At 56.1% G+C, this 22,876-nt stretch overlaps 1 protein-coding gene across 1 annotated transcript in view; it reads left to right on the top strand.

The window, feature by feature from the left end:
* Window positions 1-22,876, top strand: part of LOC139247681 (calsyntenin-3-like) — a gene marked incomplete at its 3' end in the record, with an annotated part of 278,480 nt that overhangs the window by 25,796 nt on the left and 229,808 nt on the right. The window contains exons 10-11 of the mRNA XM_070871764.1: window positions 1,608-1,765; window positions 11,625-11,773. Coding sequence (XP_070727865.1) covers window positions 1,608-1,765; window positions 11,625-11,773 — 307 coding nt within the window. The remainder of the gene's footprint in view (window positions 1-1,607; window positions 1,766-11,624; window positions 11,774-22,876) is intronic.

Below are 22,876 nucleotides of genomic sequence, written 5' to 3' on the forward strand. Positions count from 1 at the left end.
CCCTCCTTCCCTCCCTCACTCCTTTCCTCCCTCCCTCCTTCCCTCCCATCACTCCCTCACTCCCTCCTTCCCTCACATCATTCCCTCCCTCACTCCCTCCCTCCCTCCTTCCCTCCCTCACTCCTTTCCCCCCTCCTTCCCATCACTCCCTCACTCCTTCCCTCCCTCCCTCCTTCCCTCCCATCATTCCCTCCCTCCCTCCTTCCCTCCCTCACTCCTTCCCTCCCTCACTCCCTCCCTCCCTCCTTCCCTCCCTCCATCACTCCTTCCTTCCCTCCTTCCCTCCCTCCTTCCCTCCTTCCTTCCCTCCCTCACACCTTCCTTCCCTCCCTCCTTCCCTACCTCCTTCCCTCCCTCACTCCTTTCCTCCCTCCCTCCCTCCTTTCTTCCCTCCCTCCTTCCCTCCTTCATTTCCTCCCTCCTTCCCTCAATCCTTCCCTCCTTTCCTCTCTCCCTCCTTCCTTCCCTCCCTCCCTCACTCCCTCTTTCCCTCCCTCCTTCCCTCCCTCCCTCACTCCTTCCTTCCCTCTTTCCTTCCCTCCCTCTTTCCCTCCCTCCTTCCCTCCCGTTCATTCTCCCTCCCTTCCTTCCATCCTCCACCATGTCCTTCCGACCCACATAGCTCCCTCCCTCTCTCCCTCCCTCCCTCCCTCCCTCCCTCCCTCTCTCCCTCCCTCCCTCTCTCCCTCCCTTCCCTCACTCCCATCCGTCCCTCCCAGGTGTCACAACATCGCCCCTCCCCCCACCGCTATCCCAGAGCGTCTCGGTGGCTCATGCTCCACGAGTAGAGTTTCTTTAATCCCTCGCCCTCCGCTTCCTCCCCCTCAGTGTCAGTGGGGGGGAGTAGCTCAGTGGGCCGCACCCTCGCCTCTGAGTCAGAAGGTTGTGGGTTCGAGTCCCACTCCAGGGACTTGAGCACAAAACATCCGGGCTGACACTCCCAGAGCAGTACTGAGGGAGTGCCGCACTGTCGGAGGGGCAGTACTGAGGGAGTGCCGCACTGTCGGAGGGGCAGTACTGAGGGAGTGTCGCACTGTCGGAGGGGCAGTACTGAGGGAGTGCCGCACTGTCGGAGGGGCAGTACTGAGGGAGTGCCGCACTGTCGGAGGGGCAGTACTGATGGAGCGCCGCACTGTCGGAGGGGCAGTACTGAGGGAGTGCCGCACTGTCGGTAGGGCAGTACTGAGGGAGTGCCGCACTGTCGGAGGGGCAGTACTGAGGGAGCACTAGACTGTCGGAGGGGCAGTACTGAGGGAGCGCCGCACTGTCGGAGGGGCAGTACTGAGAGAGCGCCGCACTGTCGGAGGGGCAGTACTGAGGGAGTGCCGCACTGTCGGAGGGACAGTACTGAGGGAGTGCCGCACTGTCGGAGGGGCAGTACTGAGGGAGCGCCGCACTGTCGGAGGGGCAGTACTGAGGGAGTGCCGCACTGTCGGAGGGGCAGTACTGAGGGAGCGCCGCACTGTCGGAGGGGCAGTACTGAGGGAGTGCCGCACTGTCGGAGGGGCAGTACTGAGAGAGCGCCGCACTGCAGTCAATGGGCGGGCCGAGATCGGGGCGTCTCCACTGGGCGAGACTAACCCTCGTGTACCTCGTTCCCCGGGCAGTGCCCATGATGCGATTGGATCGTTTCCTGCAGGGGTTCCTGGCCGGATTCACGGTCAGACCCGGGAGCTTGGAGAGCCGTGAGGTCCTGGAGTGTCTCTACGCCTGCAAAGAGGGTCTGGACTTCAGCGACTTCGAGAGTCTCGGGAAGGGCATGAAGGTAGGAGAGGTCTCGGCGAGAAACCCCACAGTTTGGGGGGTGAGGAGTCCCCACAGTTTAGGGGGTGAGGGGTCCCACAGTTTGGGGGGTGTGAGGAGTCCCACAGTTTGGGGGGTGAGGGGTCCACAGTTTGGGGGGTGAGGGGTCCCACAGTTTGGGGGGTGAGGAGACCCCACAGTTTGGGGGGTGAGGGGTCCCACAGTTTGGGGGGTGAGGAGACCCACAGTTTGGGGGGTGAGGAGACCCACAGTTTGGGGGGTGAGGAGACCCACAGTTTGGGGGGTGAGGAGACCCACAGTTTGGGGGGTGAGGAGACCCACAGTTTGGGGGGTGAGGAGACCCACAGTTTGGGAGGTGAGGAGACCCACAGTTTGGGGGGTGAGGGGTCCCACAGTTTGGGGGGTGAGGAGACCCACAGTTTGGGGGGTGAGGAGACCCACAGTTTGGGGGGTGAGGAGACCCACAGTTTGGGGGGTGAGGAGACCCACAGTTTGGGGGGTGAGGAGACCCACAGTTTGGGGGGTGAGGAGACCCACAGTTTGGGAGGTGAGGAGACCCACAGTTTGGGGGGTGAGGAGACCCACAGTTTGGGGGGTGAGGAGACCCACAGTTTGTGGGGTGAGGAGACCCACAGTTTGGGGGGGTGAGGAGTCCCACAGTTTTGGGGGTGAGGAGACCCACAGTTTGGGGGGTGAGGAGTCCCACAGTTTGGGGGGTGAGGAGTCCCACAGTTTGGGAGGTGAGGAGACCCACAGTTTGGGGGGGTGAGGAGTCCCACAGTTTTGGGGGTGAGGAGACCCACAGTTTGTGGGGGTGAGGAGTCCCACAGTTTGGGGGGTGTGAGGAGACCCACAGTTTGGGGGGGTGAGGAGTCCCACAGTTTGGGGGGTGTGAGGAGACCCACAGTTTGGGGGGTGAGGAGACCCACAGTTTGGGGGGTGTGAGGAGACCCACAGTTTGGGGGGTGAGGAGACCCACAGTTTGGGGGGTGAGGAGACCCACAGTTTGGGGGGTGTGAGGAGACCCACAGTTTGGGGGGTGAGGAGACCCACAGTTTGGGGGGTGAGGAGACCCACAGTTTGGGGTGTGAGGAGTCCCACAGTTTGGGGGGTGAGGGGTCCCACAGTTTGGGGGGTGAGGGGTCCCACAGTTTGGGGGGTGTGAGGAATCCCACAGTTTGGGGGGTGAGGAGACCCACAGTTTGGGGGGTGAGGAGACCCACAGTTTGGGGGGTGTGAGGAGACCCACAGTTTGGGGGGTGAGGAGTCCCACAGTTTGGGGGGTGTGAGGAGACCCACAGTTTGGGAGGTGAGGAGACCCACAGTTTGGGGGGTGAGGGGTCCCACAGTTTGGGGGGTGAGGGGTCCCACAGTTTGGGGGGTGAGGAGACCCACAGTTTGGGGGGGGTGAGGAGTCCCACAGTTTGGGGGGTGAGGAGACCCACAGTTTGGGGGGTGAGGAGACCCACAGTTTGGGGGGGGTGAGGAGTCCCACAGTTTGGGGGGTGAGGAGACCCACAGTTTGGGGGGTGAGGGGTCCCACAGTTTGTGGGGTGAGGAGACCCACAGTTTGGGGGGTGAGGAGACCACAGTTTGGGGGGTGAGGAGTCCCACAGTTTGGGGGAGGTGAGGAGACCCACAGTTTGGGGGTTGAGGAGTCCCACAGTTTGGGGGTGAGGAGTCCCACAGTTTGGGGGGTGAGGAGTCCCACAGTTTGGGGGTGAGGAGACCCACAGTTTGGGGGGTGTGAGGAGACCCACAGTTTGGGGGGTGAGGAGACCCACAGTTTGGGGGGTGAGGAGACCCACAGTTTGGGGGGTGAGGAGTCCCACAGTTTGGGAGGTGAGGAGACCCACAGTTTGGGGGGTGCGGAGTCCCACAGTTTGGGGGGTGAGGAGTCCCACAGTTTGGGGGGTGAGGAGACCCACAGTTTGGGGGGAGTGAGGAGACCCACAGTTTGGGGGGTGCGGAGTCCCACAGTTTGGGAGGTGAGGAGACCCACAGTTTGGGGGGTGTGAGGAGACCCACAGTTTGGGGTGTGAGGAGACCCACAGTTTGGGAGGTGAGGAGACCCACAGTTTGGGGGGTGAGGAGACCCACAGTTTGGGGGGTGTGAGGAGACCCACAGTTTGGGGTGTGAGGAGACCCACAGTTTGGGAGGTGAGGAGACCCACAGTTTGGGGGGTGCGGAGTCCCACAGTTTGGGGGGTGAGGAGTCCCACAGTTTGGGGGGTGAGGGGTCCCACAGTTTGGGGGGTGAGGGGTCCCACAGTTTGGGGGGTGAGGGGTCCCACAGTTTGGGGGTGTGAGGAGACCCCACATGTTTGGGGGGTGAGGAGACCCACAGTTTGGGGGGTGAGGAGACCCACAGTTTGGGGGGTGAGGGGTCCCACAGTTTGGGGGGGTGAGGAGACCCCACAGTTTGGGGGGTGAGGAGTCCCACAGTTTGGGGGGGTGAGGAGACCCCACAGTTTGGGGGGTGAGGAGTCCCACAGTTTGGGGGGTGAGGAGACCCACAGTTTGGGGGGGTGAGGAGTCCCACAGTTTGGGGGGTGAGGGGTCCCACAGTTTGGGGGGTGAGGGGTCCCACAGTTTGGGGGGTGAGGAGTCCCACAGTTTGGGGGGTGAGGAGACCCACAGTTTGGGGGGGTGAGGAGTCCCACAGTTTGGGGGGTGAGGAGACCCACAGTTTGGGGGGTGAGGAGTCCCACAGTTTGGGGGGTGAGGAGACCCACAGTTTGGGGGGTGAGGAGACCCACAGTTTGGGGGGGTGAGGAGTCCCACAGTTTGGGGGGGTGAGGAGTCCCACAGTTTGGGGGGTGAGGAGACCCACAGTTTGGGGGGTGAGGAGACCCACAGTTTGGGGGGTGAGGAGACCCACAGTTTGGGGGGGTGAGGAGTCCCACAGTTTGGGGGGTGAGGAGACCCACAGTTTGGGGGGTGAGGAGACCCACAGTTTGGGGGGGTGAGGAGTCCCACAGTTTGGGGGGTGAGGAGACCCACAGTTTGGGGGGTGCGGAGTCCCACAGTTTGGGGGGTGAGGGGTCCCACAGTTTGGGGGGTGAGGGGTCCCACAGTTTGGGGGGTGAGGGGTCCCACAGTTTGGGGGGTGAGGGGTCCCACAGTTTGGGGGGTGAGGGGTCCCACTGTTTTGGGGGGTGAGGAGTCCCACAGTTTGGGGGGTGAGGTGTCCCACAGTTTGGGGGGTGAGGAGTCCCCACAGTTTGGGGGGTGAGGAGTCCCACAGATTGGGGGGTGAGGGGTCCCACAGTTTGGGGGGTGAGGAGTCCCCACAGTTTAGGGGGTGAGGGGTCCCACAGTTTGGGGGGTGAGGGGTCCCACAGTTTGGGGGGGTGAGGAGTCCCCACAGTTTAGGGGGTGAGGGGTCCCACAGTTTGGGGGGTGAGGGGTCCCACAGTTTGGGGGGTGAGGAGTCCCCACAGTTTGGGGGGTGAGGGGTCCCACAGTTTGGGGGGTGAGGGGTCCCACAGTTTGGGGGGTGAGGGGTCCCACAGTTTGGGGGGTGAGGGGTCCCACAGTTTGGGGGGTGAGGGGTCCCACAGTTTGGGGGGTGAGGGGTCCCACAGTTTGGGGGGTGAGGGGTCCCACAGTTTGGGGGGTGAGGAGTCCCACAGTTTGGGGGGTGAGGAGTCCCACAGTTTGGGGGGTGAGGAGTCCCACAGTTTGGGGGGGTGAGGAGACCCACAGTTTGGGGGGTGAGGAGTCCCACAGTTTGGGGGGTGAGGAGACCACAGTTTGGGGGGTGAGGGGTCCCACAGTTTGGGGGGTGAGGGGTCCCACAGTTTGGGGGGTGAGGGGTCCCACAGTTTGGGGGCTGAGGAGTCCCACAGTTTGGGGGGTGAGGGGTCCCACAGTTTGGGGGGTGAGGAGTCCCCACAGTTTGGGGTGTGAGGGGTCCCACAGTTTGGGGGGTGAGGGGTCCCACAGTTTGGGGGGTGAGGGGTCCCACAGTTTGGGGGGTGAGGGGTCCCACAGTTTGGGGGGTGAGGGGTCCCACAGTTTGGGGGGTGAGGGGTCCCACAGTTTGGGGGGTGAGGGGTCCCCACAGTTTGGGGGGTGAGGGGTCCCACAGTTTGTGGGGTGAGGAGTCCCACAGTTTGGGGGGTGAGGGGTCCCACAGTTTGGGGGGTGAGGAGACCCACAGTTTGGGGGGTGAGGAGACCCACAGTTTGGGGGGTGTGGGGTCCCACAGTTTGGGGCGTGAGGGGTCCCACAGTTTGTGGGGTGAGGAGTCCCACAGTTTGGGGGGTGAGGGGTCCCACAGTTTGGGGGGTGAGGAGACCCACAGTTTGGGGGGTGAGGAGACCCACAGTTTGGGGGGTGAGGGGTCCCACAGTTTGGGGGGTGAGGGGTCCCACAGTTTGTGGGGTGAGGAGTCCCACAGTTTGGGGGGTGAGGGGTCCCACAGTTTAGGGGGTGAGGGGTCCCACAGTTTGGGGGGTGAGGGGTCCCACAGTTTGGGGGGTGAGGAGTCCCACAGTTTGGGGGGTGAGGGGTCCCACAGTTTGGGGGGTGAGGAGACCATAGTTTGGGGGGTGAGGGGTCCCACAGTTTGGGGGTGAGGAGACCCACAGTTTGGGGGTTGAGGGGTCCCACAGTTTGGGGGGTGAGGGGTCCCACAGTTTGGGGGGTGAGGAGTTCCCACAGTTTGGGGGGTGAGGGGTCCCACTGTTTGGGGGGTGAGGGGTCCCCCAGTTTGGGGGGTGAGGGGTCCCACAGTTTGGGGGGTGAGGAGTCCCACAGTTTGGGGGGTGAGGAGTCCCACAGTTTAGGGGGTGAGGGGTCCCACAGTTTGGGGGGTGAGGAGACCATAGTTTGGGGGGTGAGGGGTCCCACAGTTTGGGGGGTGAGGGGTCCCACAGTTTGGGGGGTGAGGAGTCCCACAGTTTGGGGGGTGAGGGGTCCCACAGTTTGGGGGGTGAGGAGACCCACAGTTTGGGGGTGAGGAGACCCACAGTTTGGGGGTTGAGGGGTCCCACAGTTTGGGGGGTGAGGGGTCCCACAGTTTGGGGGGTGAGGGGTCCCACAGTTTGGGGGGTGAGGGGTCCCACAGTTTGGGGGGTGAGGGGTCCCACAGTTTGGGGGCTGAGGGTCCCACAGTTTGGGGGGTGAGGGGTCCCACAGTTTGGGGGGTGAGGGGTCCCACAGTTTGGGGGGTGAGGAGTCCCCACAGTTTGGGGGGTGAGGGTCCCACAGTTTGCGGGGTGAGGGGTCCCACAGTTTGGGGGGTGAGGAGTCCCCACAGTTTGGGGGCTGAGGAGTCCCCACAGTTTGGGGGCTGAGGGTCCCACAGTTTGGGGGGTGAGGGGTCCCACAGTTTGGGGGGTGAGGAGTCCCCACAGTTTGGGGGGTGAGGGTCCCACAGTTTGCGGGGTGAGGGGTCCCACAGTTTGGGGGGTGAGGAGTCCCACAGTTTAGGGGGTGAGGGGTCCCACAGTTTGTGGGGTGAGGGGTCCCACAGTTTGGGGGTGAGGAGTCCCACAGTTTGGGGGGTGAGGTGTCCCACAGTTTGGGGGGTGAGGAGTCCCACAGTTTGGGGGGTGAGGGGTCCCACAGTTTGGGGGGTGAGGAGTCCCACAGTTTGGGGGCTGAGGGTCCCACAGTTTGGGGGGTGAGGGGTCCCACAGTTTGGGGGGTGAGGGGTCCCACAGTTTGGGGGGTGAGGAGTCCCCACAGTTTGGGGGGTGAGGGTCCCACAGTTTGCGGGGTGAGGGGTCCCACAGTTTGGGGGGTGAGGAGTCCCACAGTTTAGGGGGTGAGGGGTCCCACAGTTTGTGGGGTGAGGGGTCCCACAGTTTGGGGGGTGAGGAGTCCCACAGTTTGGGGGGTGAGGAGTCCCACAGTTTGGGGGGTGAGGAGACCCACAGTTTGGGGGGTGAGGGGTCCCACAGTTTGGGGGGTGAGGGGTCCCACTGTTTGGGGGCTGAGGGGTCCCACTGTTTGGGGGGTGAGGGGTCCCACAGTTTGGGGGGTGAGGGGTCCCACAGTTTGGGGGGTGAGGGGTCCCACTGTTTGGGGGCTGAGGGGTCCCACTGTTTGGGGGGTGAGGGGTCCCACAGTTTGGGGGGTGAGGAGTCCCACAGTTTGGGGGGTGAGGGGTCCCACAGTTTGGGGGTGAGGGGTCCCACAGTTTGGGGGGTGAGGAGTCCCACAGTTTGGGAGGTGAGGAGTCCCACAGTTTGGGGGGTGAGGAGTCCCCACAGTTTGGGGGGTGAGGGGTCCCACAGTTTGGGGGGTGAGGAGTCCCACAGTTTGGGGGGTGAGGAGACCCACAGTTTGGGGGGTGAGGGGTCCCACAGTTTGGGGGGTGAGGAGTCCCACAGTTTGGGGGGTGAGGAGACCCCACAGTTTGGGGGGTGAGGAGACCCACAGTTTGGGGGGTGAGGAGACCACAGTTTGGGGGGTGAGGAGTCCCACAGTTTGGGGGGTGAGGAGACCCACAGTTTGGGGGGTGAGGGGTCCCACAGTTTGGGGGGTGAGGAGTCCCACAGTTTGGGGGGTGAGGAGTCTCACAGTTTGGGGGGTGAGGAGACCCCACAGTTTGGGGTGTGAGGAGACCCACAGTTTGGGGGGTGAGGGGTCCCACAGTTTGGGGGGTGAGGAGACCCACAGTTTGGGGAGTGAGGAGACCCCACAGTTTGGGGGGTGAGGGGTCCCACAGTTTGGGGGGTGAGGAGTCCCACAGTTTGGGGGGTGAGGGGTCCCACAGTTTGGGGGGTGAGGAGACCCCACAGTTTGGGGGGTGAGGGGTCCCACAGTTTGGGGGGTGAGGGGTCCCACAGTTTGGGGGGTGAGGGGTCCCACAGTTTGGGGGGTGAGGAGTCCTCACAGTTTGGGGGGTGAGGAGACCCACAGTTTGGGGGGTGAGGGGTCCCACAGTTTGGGGGGTGAGGAGTCCCACAGTTTGGGGGGTGAGGAGTCCCACAGTTTGGGGGGTGAGGGGTCCCACAGTTTGGGGGTGAGGAGTCCCACAGTTTGGGGGGTGAGGAGACCCACAGTTTGGGGGGTGAGGAGTCCCCACAGTTTGGGGGGTGAGGAGTCCCACAGTTTGGGGTGTGAGGAGTCCCACAGTTTGGGGGGTGAGGGGTCCCACAGTTTGGGGTGTGAGGAGACCCACAGTTTGGGGGGTGAGGGTACCCACAGTTTGGGGGGTGAGGAGTCCACAGTTTGGGGGGTGAGGAGTCCCCACCGTTTGGGGGGTGAGGGGTCCCACAGTTTGGGGTGTGAGGAGACCCACAGTTTGGGGGGTGAGGGTACCCACAGTTTGGGGGGTGAGGAGTCCCCACCGTTTGGGGGGTGAGGGGTCCCACAGTTTGGGGTGTGAGGAGACCCACAGTTTGGGGGGTGAGGGTACCCACAGTTTGGGGGGTGAGGGTACCCACAGTTTGGGGGGTGAGGAGTCCCCACCGTTTGGGGGGTGAGGGGTCCCACAGTTTGGGGGGTGAGGAGACTACACAGTTTGGGGGGGGGGTGTGAGGAGACCCCACAGTTTGGGGGGTGAGGGGTCCCACAGTTTGGGGGGTGAGGGGTCCCACAGTTTGGGGGGTGAGGGGTCCCACAGTTTGGGGGGTGAGGAGACTACACAGTTTGGGGGGGGGGGGTGTGAGGAGACCCCACAGTTTGGGGGGTGAGGGGTCCCACAGTTTGGGGGGTGAGGGGTCCCACAGTTTGGGGGGTGAGGAGTCCCCACAGTTTGGGGGGTGAGGAGTCCCACAGTTTGGGGGGTGAGGAGACCCACAGTTTGGGGGGTGAGGAGTCCCACAGTTTGGGGGGTGAGGAGTCCCACAGTTTGGGGGATGAGGAGACCCACAGTTTGGGGGGTGAGGAGTCCCACAGTTTGGGGGGTGAGGAGACCCACAGTTTGGGGGGTGAGGAGTCCCACAGTTTGGGGGGTGAGGAGACCCACAGTTTGGGGGGTGAGGGGTCCCACAGTTTGGGGGGGTGAGGAGTCCCCACAGTTTGGGGGGTGAGGGGTCCCACAGTTTGGGAAGTGAGGAGTCCCACAGTTTGGGGGGTGAGGAGTCCCCACAGTTTGGGGGGTGAGGGGTCCCACAGTTTGGGAAGTGAGGAGTCCCACAGTTTGGGGGGGTGAGGAGTCCCACAGTTTGGGGGGTGAGGGGCCCCACAGTTTGGGGGGTGAGGAGTCCCCACAGTTTGTGGAGGAACAGAAGAAGACGGAGGGAGTGATTAAGATAGAGAGAGAGAAAGATGGAGGGAGAAATGGAGAGAAGGAGAGAAAAACTGAGGGGGAGAGAGGGACGGAGAGAGAATCACAGGCAGGGGTGAAGAGAGAAAGAGACGGAGGGAGAGAAAGACCAGGACGGGGACAGAGAGAGAGCGAGCGAGAGAGAGACAGACAGAGAGAGAGAGATAGAGAGAGAGAGTGAGACAGAGACAGAGAGAGAGTGAGACAGAGAGAGACAGACAGAGAGAGAGAGATAGAGAGAGAGAGTGAGACAGAGACAGAGAGAGAGTGAGACAGAGAGAGACAGAGACAGAGAGAGAGAGAGACAGAGAGAGACAGAGAGAGAGTGAGACAGAGAGAGACAGACAGAGAGAGAGAGATAGAGAGAGAGAGTGAGACAGAGACAGAGAGAGAGTGAGACAGAGAGAGACAGAGACAGAGAGAGAGAGAGACAGAGAGAGACAGAGAGAGAGTGAGACAGAGAGAGACAGAGAGAGAGTGAGACAGAGAGAGAGAGAGAGAGAGACAGAGAGAGAGACAGAGAGAGAGTGAGACAGAGAGAGACAGAGAGAGAGAGAGAGAGAGAGTGAGACAGAGAGAGAGTGAGACAGAGAGAGACAGAGAGAGAGAGAGAGAGAGACAGAGAGAGAGAGAGACAGAGAGAGACAGAGAGAGAGTGAGACAGAGAGACACAGAGGGAGAGAGAGAGAGAGTGAGACAGAGAGAGAGTGAGACAGAGAGAGAGAGAGACAGAGAGAGACAGAGAGAGAGACAGAGAGAGAGTGAGACAGAGAGAGACAGAGAGAGAGAGAGAGAGAGTGAGACAGAGAGAGAGTGAGACAGAGAGAGACAGAGAGAGAGAGAGAGAGAGACAGAGAGAGAGAGAGACAGAGAGAGAGTGAGACAGAGAGAGAGAGAGAGAGAGTGAGACAGAGAGAGAGTGAGACAGAGAGACACAGAGGGAGAGAGAGAGAGAGAGAGAGAGTGAGACAGAGAGAGACAGAGAGAGAGTGAGACAGAGAGAGAGAGAGAGAGTGAGACAGAGAGAGAGTGAGACAGAGAGAGACAGAGGGAGAGAGAGAGAGAGAGAGACAGAGAGAGAGTGACACAGAGAGAGACAGAGAGAGAGTGAGACAGAGAGAGACAGAGAGAGAGAGAGAGAGAGAGAGAGACAGAGAGAGAGTGACACAGAGAGAGACAGAGAGAGAGTGAGACAGAGAGAGAGAGAGACAGAGAGAGAGAGAGAGAGAGAGTGAGACAGAGAGAGAGTGAGACAGAGAGAGAGTGAGACAGAGAGAGAGAGAGAGAGAGAGATAGAGAGAGAGAGACAGAGAGAGAGTGAGACAGAGAGAGAGAGAGAGAGAGAGATAGAGAGAGAGAGTGAGACAGAGAGAGAGTGAGACAGAGAGAGAGAGAGACAGAGAGAGAGTGAGACAAAGAGAGAGTGAGACAGAGAGAGAGTGAGACAGAGAGAGAGAGAGAGAGACAGAAAGACAGAGAGTGAGACAGAGAGAGACAGAGAGAGAGACAGAAAGACAGAGAGAGAGACAGAGCGAGGGAGAGAGACAGAGAGAGAGAGAGAGAGACAGACAGAGAGAGAGACAGAGAGAGAGGGAGAGCGACATCTAACAACGTGGTTTCTTCCCCAATCCAGGTGCACATTAACCCATCGCAGACTCTCCTCACTCTGGAGGGTGACGACCTCGAGAGTTTGAACCGAGCCATTGAACACGTGACCTATCGGAACACACTGCGGTTCGCAACCCCTGGGGTCCGACCCCTCAAACTCACCACCTCCGTCAAGTAAGTCCCATCAAACACTCCCAGGGCAGGTACAGGGGGTTAGATACAGAGTAAAGCTCCCTCTACACTGTCCCATCAAACACTCCCAGGGCAGGTACAGGGGGTTAGATACAGAGTAAAGCTCCCTCTACACTGTCCCATCAAACACTCCCAGGGCAGATACAGCACGGGGTTAGATACAGAGTAAAGCTCCCTCTACACTGTCCCATCAAACACTCACAGGGCAGGTACAGCACGGGGTTAAATACAGAGTAAAGCTCCCTCTACACTGTCCCATCAAACACTCCCAGGGCAGGTACAGTGGGTTAGATACAGAGTAAAGCTCCCTCTACACTGTCCCATCAAACACTCCCAGGGCAGGTACAGGGTGTTAGATACAGAGTAAAGCTCCCTCGACACTGTCCCATCAAACACTCCCAGGGCAGGTACAGGGGGTTAGATACAGAGTAATGCTCCCTCTACACTGTCCCATCAAACACTCCCAGGGCAGGTACAGAGGGTTAGATACAGAGTAAAGCTCCCTCTACACTGTCCCATCAAACACTCCCAGGGCAGGTACAGGGGATTAGATACAGAGTAAAGCTCCCTCTACACTGTCCCATCAAACACTCCCAGGGCAGATACAGCACGGGGTTAGATACAGAGTAAAGCTCCCTCTACACTGTCCCATCAAACACTCACAGGGCAGGTACAGCACGGGGTTAAATACAGAGTAAAGCTCCCTCTACACTGTCCCATCAAACACTCCCAGGGCAGGTACAGTGGGTTAGATACAGAGTAAAGCTCCCTCTACACTGTCCCATCAAACACTCCCAGGGCAGGTACAGGGTGTTAGATACAGAGTAAAGCTCCCTCGACACTGTCCCATCAAACACTCCCAGGGCAGGTACAGGGGGTTAGATACAGAGTAAAGCTCCCTCTACACTGTCCCATCAAACACTCCCAGGGCAGGTACAGGGGGTTAGATACAGAGTAAAGCTCCCTCTACACTGTCCCATCAAACACTCCCAGGGCAGGTACAGGGGATTAGATACAGAGTAAAGCTCCCTCTACACTGTCCCATCAAACACTCCCAGGGCAGGTACAGTGGGTTAGATACAGAGTAAAGCTCCCTCTACACTGTCCCATCAAACACTCCCAGGGCAAGTACAGGGGGTTAGATACAGAGTAAAGCTCCCTCTACACTGTCCCATCAAACACTCCCAGGGCAGGTACAGGGGGTTAGATATAGAGTAAAGCTCCCTCTACACTGTCCCATCAAATACTCCCAGGGCAGGTACAGGGGGTTAGATACAGAGTAAAGATCCCTCTACACTGTCCCATCAAACACTCCCAGGGCAGGTACAGGGGGTTCGATACAGAGTAAAGCTCCTTCTACACTGTCCCATCAAACACTCCCAGGGCAGGTACAGGGGGTTAGATACAGAGTAAAGCTCCCTCGACACTGTCCCATCAAACACTCCCAGGGCAGGTACAGGGGGTTAGATACAGAGTAAAGCTCCCTCTACACTGTCCCATCAAACACTCCCAGGGCAGGTACAGGGGGTTAGATACAGAGTAAAGCTCCCTCTACACTGTCCCATCAAACACTCCCAGGGCAGGTACAGCACGGGGTTAGATACAGAGTAAAGCTCCCTCTACACTGTCCCATCAAACACTCCCAGGGCAGGTACAGGGGGTTAGATACAGAGTAAAGCTCCCTCTACACTGTCCCATCAAACACTCCCAGGGCAGGTACAGCACGGGGTTAGATACAGAGTAAAGCTCCCTCTACACTGTCCCATCAAACACTCCCAGGGCAGGTACAGGGGGTTAGATACAGAGTAAAGCTCCCTCCACACTATCCCATCAAACACTCCCAGGGCAGGTACAGCACAGGGTTAGATACAGAGTAAAGCTCCCTCTACACTGTCCCATCAAACACTTCCAGGGCAGGTACAGGGGGTGAGATACAGAGTAAAGCTCCCTCTGCACTGTCCCATCAAACACTCCCAGGGCAGGTACAGCACGGGGTTAGATACAGAGTAAAGCTCACTCTACACTGTCCCATCAAACACCCCCAGGGCAGGTACAGCACGGGGTTAGATACAGAGTGAAGCTCCCTCTATACTGTCCCATCAAACACTCCCAGGGCAGGTACAGCACAGGGTCAGATACAGAGTAAAGCTCCCTCTACACTGTCCCATCAAACACTCCCAGGGCAGGTACAGGGGGTTAGATACAGAGTAAAGCTCCCTCTACACTGTCCCATCAAACACTCCCAGGGCAGGTACAGGGGGTTAGATACAGAGTAAAGCTCCCTCTACACTGTCCCATCAAACACTCCCAGGGCAGGTACAGCAGGGGGTTAGATACAGAGTAAAAGCTCCCTCTACACTGTCCCATCAAACACTCCCAGGGCAGGTACAGGGGGTTAGATACAGAGTAAAGCTCCCTCTACACTGTCCCCGTCAAAAATAAAGTGTGTGTGAGTGTGTGTATGTGAGTGTGTGTGAATGAGTGAGTGTGAGTGTGTTTGTAAGTGTGTGTAAGTGTGTGTGTGTGTGGGAGAGAGTGTGTTTGTGAGTGTGTGTGTGTGTGTGTGTGGGAGAGAGTGTGTTTGTGAGTGTGTGTGGGAGAGAGTGTGTTTGTGTGTGTGTGAGTGAGCGTGTGTGTGCGTGTGTGTGGAAGAGAGAGTGTTTGTGAGTATGTGTGAGTGTGTGTGTGTGTGTGTGGGAGAGAGTGTGTTTGTGAGTGTGTGTGTGTGTGGGAGAGAGTGTGTTTGTGTGTGTGTGAGTGAGTGTGTGTGTGTGTGTGTGTGTGGGAGAGAGTGTGTTTGTGAGTGTGTGAGTGTGTGTGTGTGTGTGTGTGGGAGAGAGTATGTTTGTGAGTGTGTGAGTGTGGGTGAGAGAGAGTGTGTGTGTGTGTGTGTTTGTGTGAGTGTGAGAGAGTGTGTGAGTGTGAGTGAGTGTGTGTGTGAGTGAGTGAGTGTGTGAGTCTGAGTGAGTGGGTGTGTGGGTGAGTATTTGAGTGAGTGTGTGACTGAGTGTGTGAGTGTGAGTGAGTGAGTGTGTGTGTGTGTGCACGCGATGGCCCTACACAGCGACACACTCAGCCGCGAGGCCCCCCAAAGTCGGATAGCCCGGCAGTACCCGGAATCTGTCCTTCCCTCCGTCAGACCCCATCATCCCTCACCCGGAGTCAGTCAACCCTCGGGGAAGGCTGAGGGGCCAGAATTGTTCGAACTCCATCTGCCCTCCCCTGCCGCCCGGTCTAAACATCCCCCCCACCGCCCCGACGCACACCCCCTAAGGAAGGCCAGGCCATATCTCCGCCTCCCGACAGCCCATAAACCCAGCACTGGAGGCCAGGGGGGTGACACAATCCAATCAGAGACATTTACAGTACGGAAGGAGGCCATTCGGCCCATCGTGTCCGCCTTGCGCCGGCCGACCAAGAGCCCCCCCCCCGCGGCCTAATCCTACTTTCCCGCTCTGGGTCCGTAGCCCTGTAGCTTACGGCACTTCAAGGTGCACTGCCTGCCAAATGTGGGGAGGGTTTCTGCCTCTACCACCCTTTCAGGCCGTGAGTTCCAGACCCTGCCCCAGACCCCCTCCCCACCTCTCCCCTCAAATCCCCTCTAAACCTCCCCTCAATTACTTTCAATCCAAGCCCCCTGGTTGTTGACCCCTCTGCCCAGGGAAACAGGTCCCTCCTATCCACTCTATCCAGGCCCCTCATCAATTTATAAACCTCAATCAGGTCTCTCCTCAGCCTCCTCTGTTCCAAAGAAAACAACCCCAGCCTATCCAAACTTTCCTCATCGCTAAAATTCTCCAGTCCAGGCAACATCCTGGTAAATCTCCTCTGCACCCTCTCCAGTGCAACATCCTGGTAAATCTCCTCTGTACCCTCTCCAGTGCAACATCCTGGTAAATCTCCTCTGTACCCTCTCCAGTGCAATATCGTGGTAAATCTCCTCTGCACCCCCTCGAGTGCAACATCCTGGTAAATCTCCTCTGTACCCTCTCCAGTGCAACATCCGGGTAAATCTCCTCTGCACCCTCTCCAGTGCAACATCCTGGTAAATCTCCTCTGCACCCTCTCTAGTGCAACATCCGGGAAAATCTCCTCTGCCCCCCCTCCAGTGCAACATCCTGGTAAATCTCCTCAGTACCCTCTCCAGTGCAACATCCGGGTAAATCTCCTCTGCACCCTCTTTAGTGCAACATCCTGGTAAATCTCCTCTGTACCCTCTCCAGTACAACATCCTGGTAAATCTCCTCTGTACCCTCTCCAGTGCAACATCCTGGTAAATCTCCTCTGTACCCTCTCTAGTGCAACATCCTGGTAAATCCCCTCTGTACTCTCTCCAGTGCAACATCCTGGTAAATCTCCTCTGTACCCTCTCCAGTGCAACATCGTGGTAAATCCCCTCTGTACCCTCTCCAGTGCAACATCCTGGTAAATCTCCTTTGTACCCTCTCTAGTGCAACATCCAGATAAATCTCCTCTGTACCCTCTCCAGTGCAACATCATGGTAAATCTCCTCTGTACCCTCTCCAGTGCAACATCCTGGTAAATCTCCTCTGTATCCTCTCTAGTGCAACATCCTGGTAAATCCCCTCTGTACCCTCTCCAGTGCAACATCCTGGTAAATCCCCTTTGTACCCTCTCCAGTGCAACATCCTGGTAAATCTCCTTTGTACCCTCTCTAGTGCAACATCCAGATAAATCTCCTCTGTACCCTCTCCAGTGCAACATCCTGGTAAATCTCCTCTGCACCCTCTCCAGTGCAACATCCTGGTAAATCTTCTCTGTACCCTCTCGAGTGCAACATCCTGGTAAATCTCCTCTGTACCCTCTCGAGTGCAACATCCTGGTAAATCTCCTCTGCACCCTCTCCAGTGCAACATCCAGGTAAATCTCCTCTGTACCCTCTCCAGTGCAAAATCCTGGTAATTCTCCTCTGTACCCTCTCTAGTGCAACATCCTGGTAAATCTCCTCTGCACCCTCTCTAGTGCAACATACTGGTAAATCTCCTCTGTATCCTCTCCAGTACAACATCCTGGTAAATCTCCCCTGTACCCTCTCCAGTGCAACATCCTGGTAAATCTCCTCTGTACCCTCTCCAGTGCAACATCCTGGTAAATCTCCCCTGTACCCTCTCCAGTGCAACATCCTGGTAAATCTCCTCTGTACCTTCTCCAGTGCAACATCCTGGTAAATCTCCTCTGCACCCTCTCCAGTGCAACATCCTGGTAAATCTCCTCTGTACCCTCTCTACTGCAACATCCTGGAAAATCTCCTCTGCACCCTCTACAGAGCAACATCCTGGTAAATCTCCTCTGTACCCTCTCTAGTGCAACATCCTGGTCAATCTCCTCTGTACACTCTCTAGTGCAACATCCTGGTAAATCTCCTCTGTACCCTCTCTAGTGCAACATCCTGGTAAATCTCCTCTGCACCGTCTCGAGTGCAACATCATGATCAACCGCCTCTGTACCCTCTCGAGTGCAACATCCTGGTAAATCTCCTCTGCATCCTCTCCAGTGCAACATCCTGGTAAATCTCCTCTGCACCCTCTCCAGTGCAACATCCTGGTAAATCTCCTCTGCACCATCTCCAGTGCACCATCCTGGTAAATCTCCTCTGCACCCTCTCCAGTGCAACATCCTGGTAAATCTACTCTGTACCCTCTCTCCAGTGCAACCTCCTGGTAAATCTCCTTTGTACCCTCTCTAGTGCAACATCCTGATAAATCTCCTCTGTACCCTCTCCACTGCAATATCCTGGTAAATTTCCTCTGTACCCTCTCCAGTGCAACATCCTGGTAAATCTCCTCTGTACCCTCTCCAGTGCAACATCCTGGTAAATCTCCTCTGTACCCTCTCTAGTGCAACATCCTGGTAAATCTCCTCTGTACCCTCTCTAGTTCAACATCCTGGTAAATCTGCTCTGCACCCTCTCTCGTGCAACATCCTGGTAAATTTCCTCTGTACCCTCTCCAGTGCAAAATCCTGGTAAATCTCCTCTGTACCCTCTCCAGTGCAACATCCTGGTAAATCTCCTCTGCACCTTCTCCAGTGCAACATCCTGGTAAATCTCCTCTGTACGCTCTCTCGTGCAACATCCTGGTAAATCTCCTCTGTACCCTCTCTCGTGCAACATCCTGGTAAATCTCCTCTGCACCCTCTCCAGTGCAACATCCTGGTAAATCTCCTTTGTACCCTCTACAGTGCAACATCCTGATAAATCTCCTCTGCACCCTCTCTACTGCAACATCCGGGTAAATCTCCTCTGCACCCTCTCCAGTGCAGCATCCTGGTAAATCTCCTCTCTACCCTCTCTAGTGCAACATCCTGGTAAATCTCCTCTGCACCCTCTGCAGTGCAACACCCTGGTAAATCTCCTCTGTACCCTCTCTAGTGCAACATCCTGGTAAATCTCCTTTGTACTCGCTCTGGTGTAAAATCCTGGTAAATCTCCTCTGTACCCTTTCGAGTGCAACATCCTGGTAAATCTCCTCTGTACCCTCTATAGTGCAACATCCTCGTAAATCTCCTCTGTACCCTCTCTAGTGCAACATCCTGGTAAATCTCCTCTGCACCCACTCCAGTGCAACATCCTGGTAAATCTCCTCTGCACCCTCTCTAGTGCAACATCCTGGTAAATTTCCTCTGTACCCTCTCCACTGCAACATCCTGGTAAATCTCCTCTGTACCCTCTCTCGTGCAACATCCTGGTAAATCTCCTCTGTACCCTCTCCACTGCAACATCCTGGTAAATCTCCTCTGTACCCTCTCTCGTGCAATATCCTGGTAAATCTCCTCTGTACCCTCTCCACTGCAACATCCTGGTAAATCTCCTCTGTACCCTCTCTCGTGCAATATCCTGGTAAATCTCCTCTGTACCCTCTCTAGTGCAACATCATGGTAAATCTTCTCTGTACCCTCTCCACTGCAACATCCTGGTAAATCTCCTCTGCACCCTCTCTCGTGCAATATCCTGGTAAATCTCCTCTGTACCCTCTCTAGTGCAACATCCTGGTAAATCTCCTCTGCACCCTCTCTGGTGCAACATCCTGGTAAATCTCCTCTATACCCTCTCCAGTGCAACATCCTGATAAATCTCCTCTGTACCCTCTCTAGTGCAACATCCTGGTAAATCTCCTCCGAACCCACTCTGGTGCAACATCCTGGTAAATCTCCTCTATACCCTCTCCAGTGCAACATCCTGATAAATCTCCTCTGTACCCTCTCTAGTGCAACATCCCGATAAATCTCCTCTGTACCCTCTCTAGTGCAACATCCAGGTAAATCTCCTCTGTACCCTCGCTGGTGCAACATCCTGGTAAATCTCCTCTGTACCCTCTCTAGTGCAACATCCTGGTAAATCTCCTCTGTACCCTCTCTGGTGCAAACATCCAGGTAAATCTCCTCTGCAACCTCTCCAGTGCAACATCCTGGTAAATCTCCTCTGTACCCTCTCTGGTGCAACATCCTGGTTAATCTCCTCTGTACCCTCTCTAGTGCAACATCCTGGTAAATCTCCTCTGTCCCCTCTCCAGTGCAACATCCTGGAAAATCTCCTCTGTACCCTCTCTAGTGCAACATCCTGGTAAATCTCCTCTGTACCCTCTCTCGTGCAAACATCCAGGTAAATCTCCTCTGTACCCTCTCCAGTGCAACATCCTGGTAAATCTCCTCTGTACCCTCTCTCGTGCAACATCCTAGTAAATCCCCTCTGCACCCTCTCTGGTGCAACATCCGGGTAAATCTCCTTTGTACCCTCTCTGGTGCAACATCCTGGTAAATCTTCTCTGCACCCACTCCAGTGCAACATCCTGGTAAATCTCCTCTGCACCCTCTCCAGTGCAACATCCTGGTAAATCTCCTTTTTACACTCTCTAGTGCAACATCCTGATAAATCTTCTCTGTACCCTCTCCACTGCAACATCCTGGTAAATCTCCTCTGTACCCTCTCCAGTGCAACATCCTGGTAAATCTCCTCTGTACCCTCTCTGGTGCAACATCCTGGTTAATCTCCTCTGTACCCTCTCCAGTGCAACATCCTGGTAAATCTCCTCTGTACCCTCTCTAGTGCAACATCCTGTTAAATCTCCTCTGTACCCTCTCTGGTGCAACATCCTGGTAAATCTCCTCTGTACCCTCTCTGGTGCAACATCCTGGTTAATCTCCTCTGTACCCTCTCCAGTGCAACATCCTGGTAAATCTCCTCTGTACCCTCTCTAGTGCAACATCCTGGTAAATCTCCTCTGTACCCTCTCCAGTGCAACATCCTGGTAAATCTCCTCTGTACCCTCTCTGGTGCAACATCCTGGTTAATCTCCTCTGTACCCTCTCTAGTGCAACATCCTAGTAAATCTCCTCTGTCCCCTCTCCAGTGCAACATCCTGGAAAATCTCCTCTGTACCCTCTCTAGTGCAACATCCTGGTAAATCTCCTCTGTACCCTCTCTCGTGCAAACATCCTGGTAAATCTCCTCTGCACCATCTCCAGTGCACCATCCTGGTAAATCTCCTCTGCACCCTCTCCAGTGCAACATCCTGGTAAATCTACTCTGTACCCTCTCTCCAGTGCAACCTCCTGGTAAATCTCCTTTGTACCCTCTCTAGTGCAACATCCTGATAAATCTCCTCTGTACCCTCTCCACTGCAATATCCTGGTAAATTTCCTCTGTACCCTCTCCAGTGCAACATCCTGGTAAATCTCCTCTGTACCCTCTCCAGTGCAACATCCTGGTAAATCTCCTCTGTACCCTCTCTAGTGCAACATCCTGGTAAATCTCCTCTGTACCCTCTCTAGTTCAACATCCTGGTAAATCTGCTCTGCACCCTCTCTCGTGCAACATCCTGGTAAATTTCCTCTGTACCCTCTCCAGTGCAAAATCCTGGTAAATCTCCTCTGTACCCTCTCCAGTGCAACATCCTGGTAAATCTCCTCTGCACCTTCTCCAGTGCAACATCCTGGTAAATCTCCTCTGTACGCTCTCTCGTGCAACATCCTGGTAAATCTCCTCTGTACCCTCTCTCGTGCAACATCCTGGTAAATCTCCTCTGCACCCTCTCTAGTGCAACATCCTGGTAAATCTCCTTTGTACCCTCTACAGTGCAACATCCTGATAAATCTCCTCTGCACCCTCTCTACTGCAACATCCGGGTAAATCTCCTCTGCACCCTCTCCAGTGCAGCATCCTGGTAAATCTCCTCTCTACCCTCTCTAGTGCAACATCCTGGTAAATCTCCTCTGCACCCTCTGCAGTGCAACACCCTGGTAAATCTCCTCTGTACCCTCTCTAGTGCAACATCCTGGTAAATCTCCTTTGTACTCGCTCTGGTGTAAAATCCTGGTAAATCTCCTCTGTACCCTTTCGAGTGCAACATCCTGGTAAATCTCCTCTGTACCCTCTATAGTGCAACATCCTCGTAAATCTCCTCTGTACCCTCTCTAGTGCAACATCCTGGTAAATCTCCTCTGCACCCACTCCAGTGCAACATCCTGGTAAATCTCCTCTGCACCCTCTCTAGTGCAACATCCTGGTAAATTTCCTCTGTACCCTCTCCACTGCAACATCCTGGTAAATCTCCTCTGTACCCTCTCTCGTGCAACATCCTGGTAAATCTCCTCTGTACCCTCTCCACTGCAACATCCTGGTAAATCTCCTCTGTACCCTCTCCAGTGCAACATCCTGGTTAATCTCCTCTGTACCCTCTCCAGTGCAACATCCTGGTAAATCTCCTCTGTACCCTCTCTAGTGCAACATCCTGGTAAATCTCCTCTGTACCCTCTCCAGTGCAACATCCTGGTAAATCTCCTCTGTACCCTCTCTGGTGCAACATCCTGGTTAATCTCCTCTGTACCCTCTCTAGTGCAACATCCTAGTAAATCTCCTCTGTCCCCTCTCCAGTGCAACATCCTGGAAAATCTCCTCTGTACCCTCTCTAGTGCAACATCCTGGTAAATCTCCTCTGTACCCTCTCTCGTGCAAACATCCTGGTAAATCTCCTCTGCACCATCTCCAGTGCACCATCCTGGTAAATCTCCTCTGCACCCTCTCCAGTGCAACATCCTGGTAAATCTACTCTGTACCCTCTCTCCAGTGCAACCTCCTGGTAAATCTCCTTTGTACCCTCTCTAGTGCAACATCCTGATAAATCTCCTCTGTACCCTCTCCACTGCAATATCCTGGTAAATTTCCTCTGTACCCTCTCCAGTGCAACATCCTGGTAAATCTCCTCTGTACCCTCTCCAGTGCAACATCCTGGTAAATCTCCTCTGTACCCTCTCTAGTGCAACATCCTGGTAAATCTCCTCTGTACCCTCTCTAGTTCAACATCCTGGTAAATCTGCTCTGCACCCTCTCTCGTGCAACATCCTGGTAAATTTCCTCTGTACCCTCTCCAGTGCAAAATCCTGGTAAATCTCCTCTGTACCCTCTCCAGTGCAACATCCTGGTAAATCTCCTCTGCACCTTCTCCAGTGCAACATCCTGGTAAATCTCCTCTGTACGCTCTCTCGTGCAACATCCTGGTAAATCTCCTCTGTACCCTCTCTCGTGCAACATCCTGGTAAATCTCCTCTGCACCCTCTCTAGTGCAACATCCTGGTAAATCTCCTTTGTACCCTCTACAGTGCAACATCCTGATAAATCTCCTCTGCACCCTCTCTACTGCAACATCCGGGTAAATCTCCTCTGCACCCTCTCCAGTGCAGCATCCTGGTAAATCTCCTCTCTACCCTCTCTAGTGCAACATCCTGGTAAATCTCCTCTGCACCCTCTGCAGTGCAACACCCTGGTAAATCTCCTCTGTACCCTCTCTAGTGCAACATCCTGGTAAATCTCCTTTGTACTCGCTCTGGTGTAAAATCCTGGTAAATCTCCTCTGTACCCTTTCGAGTGCAACATCCTGGTAAATCTCCTCTGTACCCTCTATAGTGCAACATCCTCGTAAATCTCCTCTGTACCCTCTCTAGTGCAACATCCTGGTAAATCTCCTCTGCACCCACTCCAGTGCAACATCCTGGTAAATCTCCTCTGCACCCTCTCTAGTGCAACATCCTGGTAAATTTCCTCTGTACCCTCTCCACTGCAACATCCTG

Source organism: Pristiophorus japonicus, unplaced genomic scaffold (assembly GCF_044704955.1).
Source record: "Pristiophorus japonicus isolate sPriJap1 unplaced genomic scaffold, sPriJap1.hap1 HAP1_SCAFFOLD_281, whole genome shotgun sequence".
NCBI classification, from domain to species: Eukaryota; Metazoa; Chordata; class Chondrichthyes; family Pristiophoridae; genus Pristiophorus; species Pristiophorus japonicus.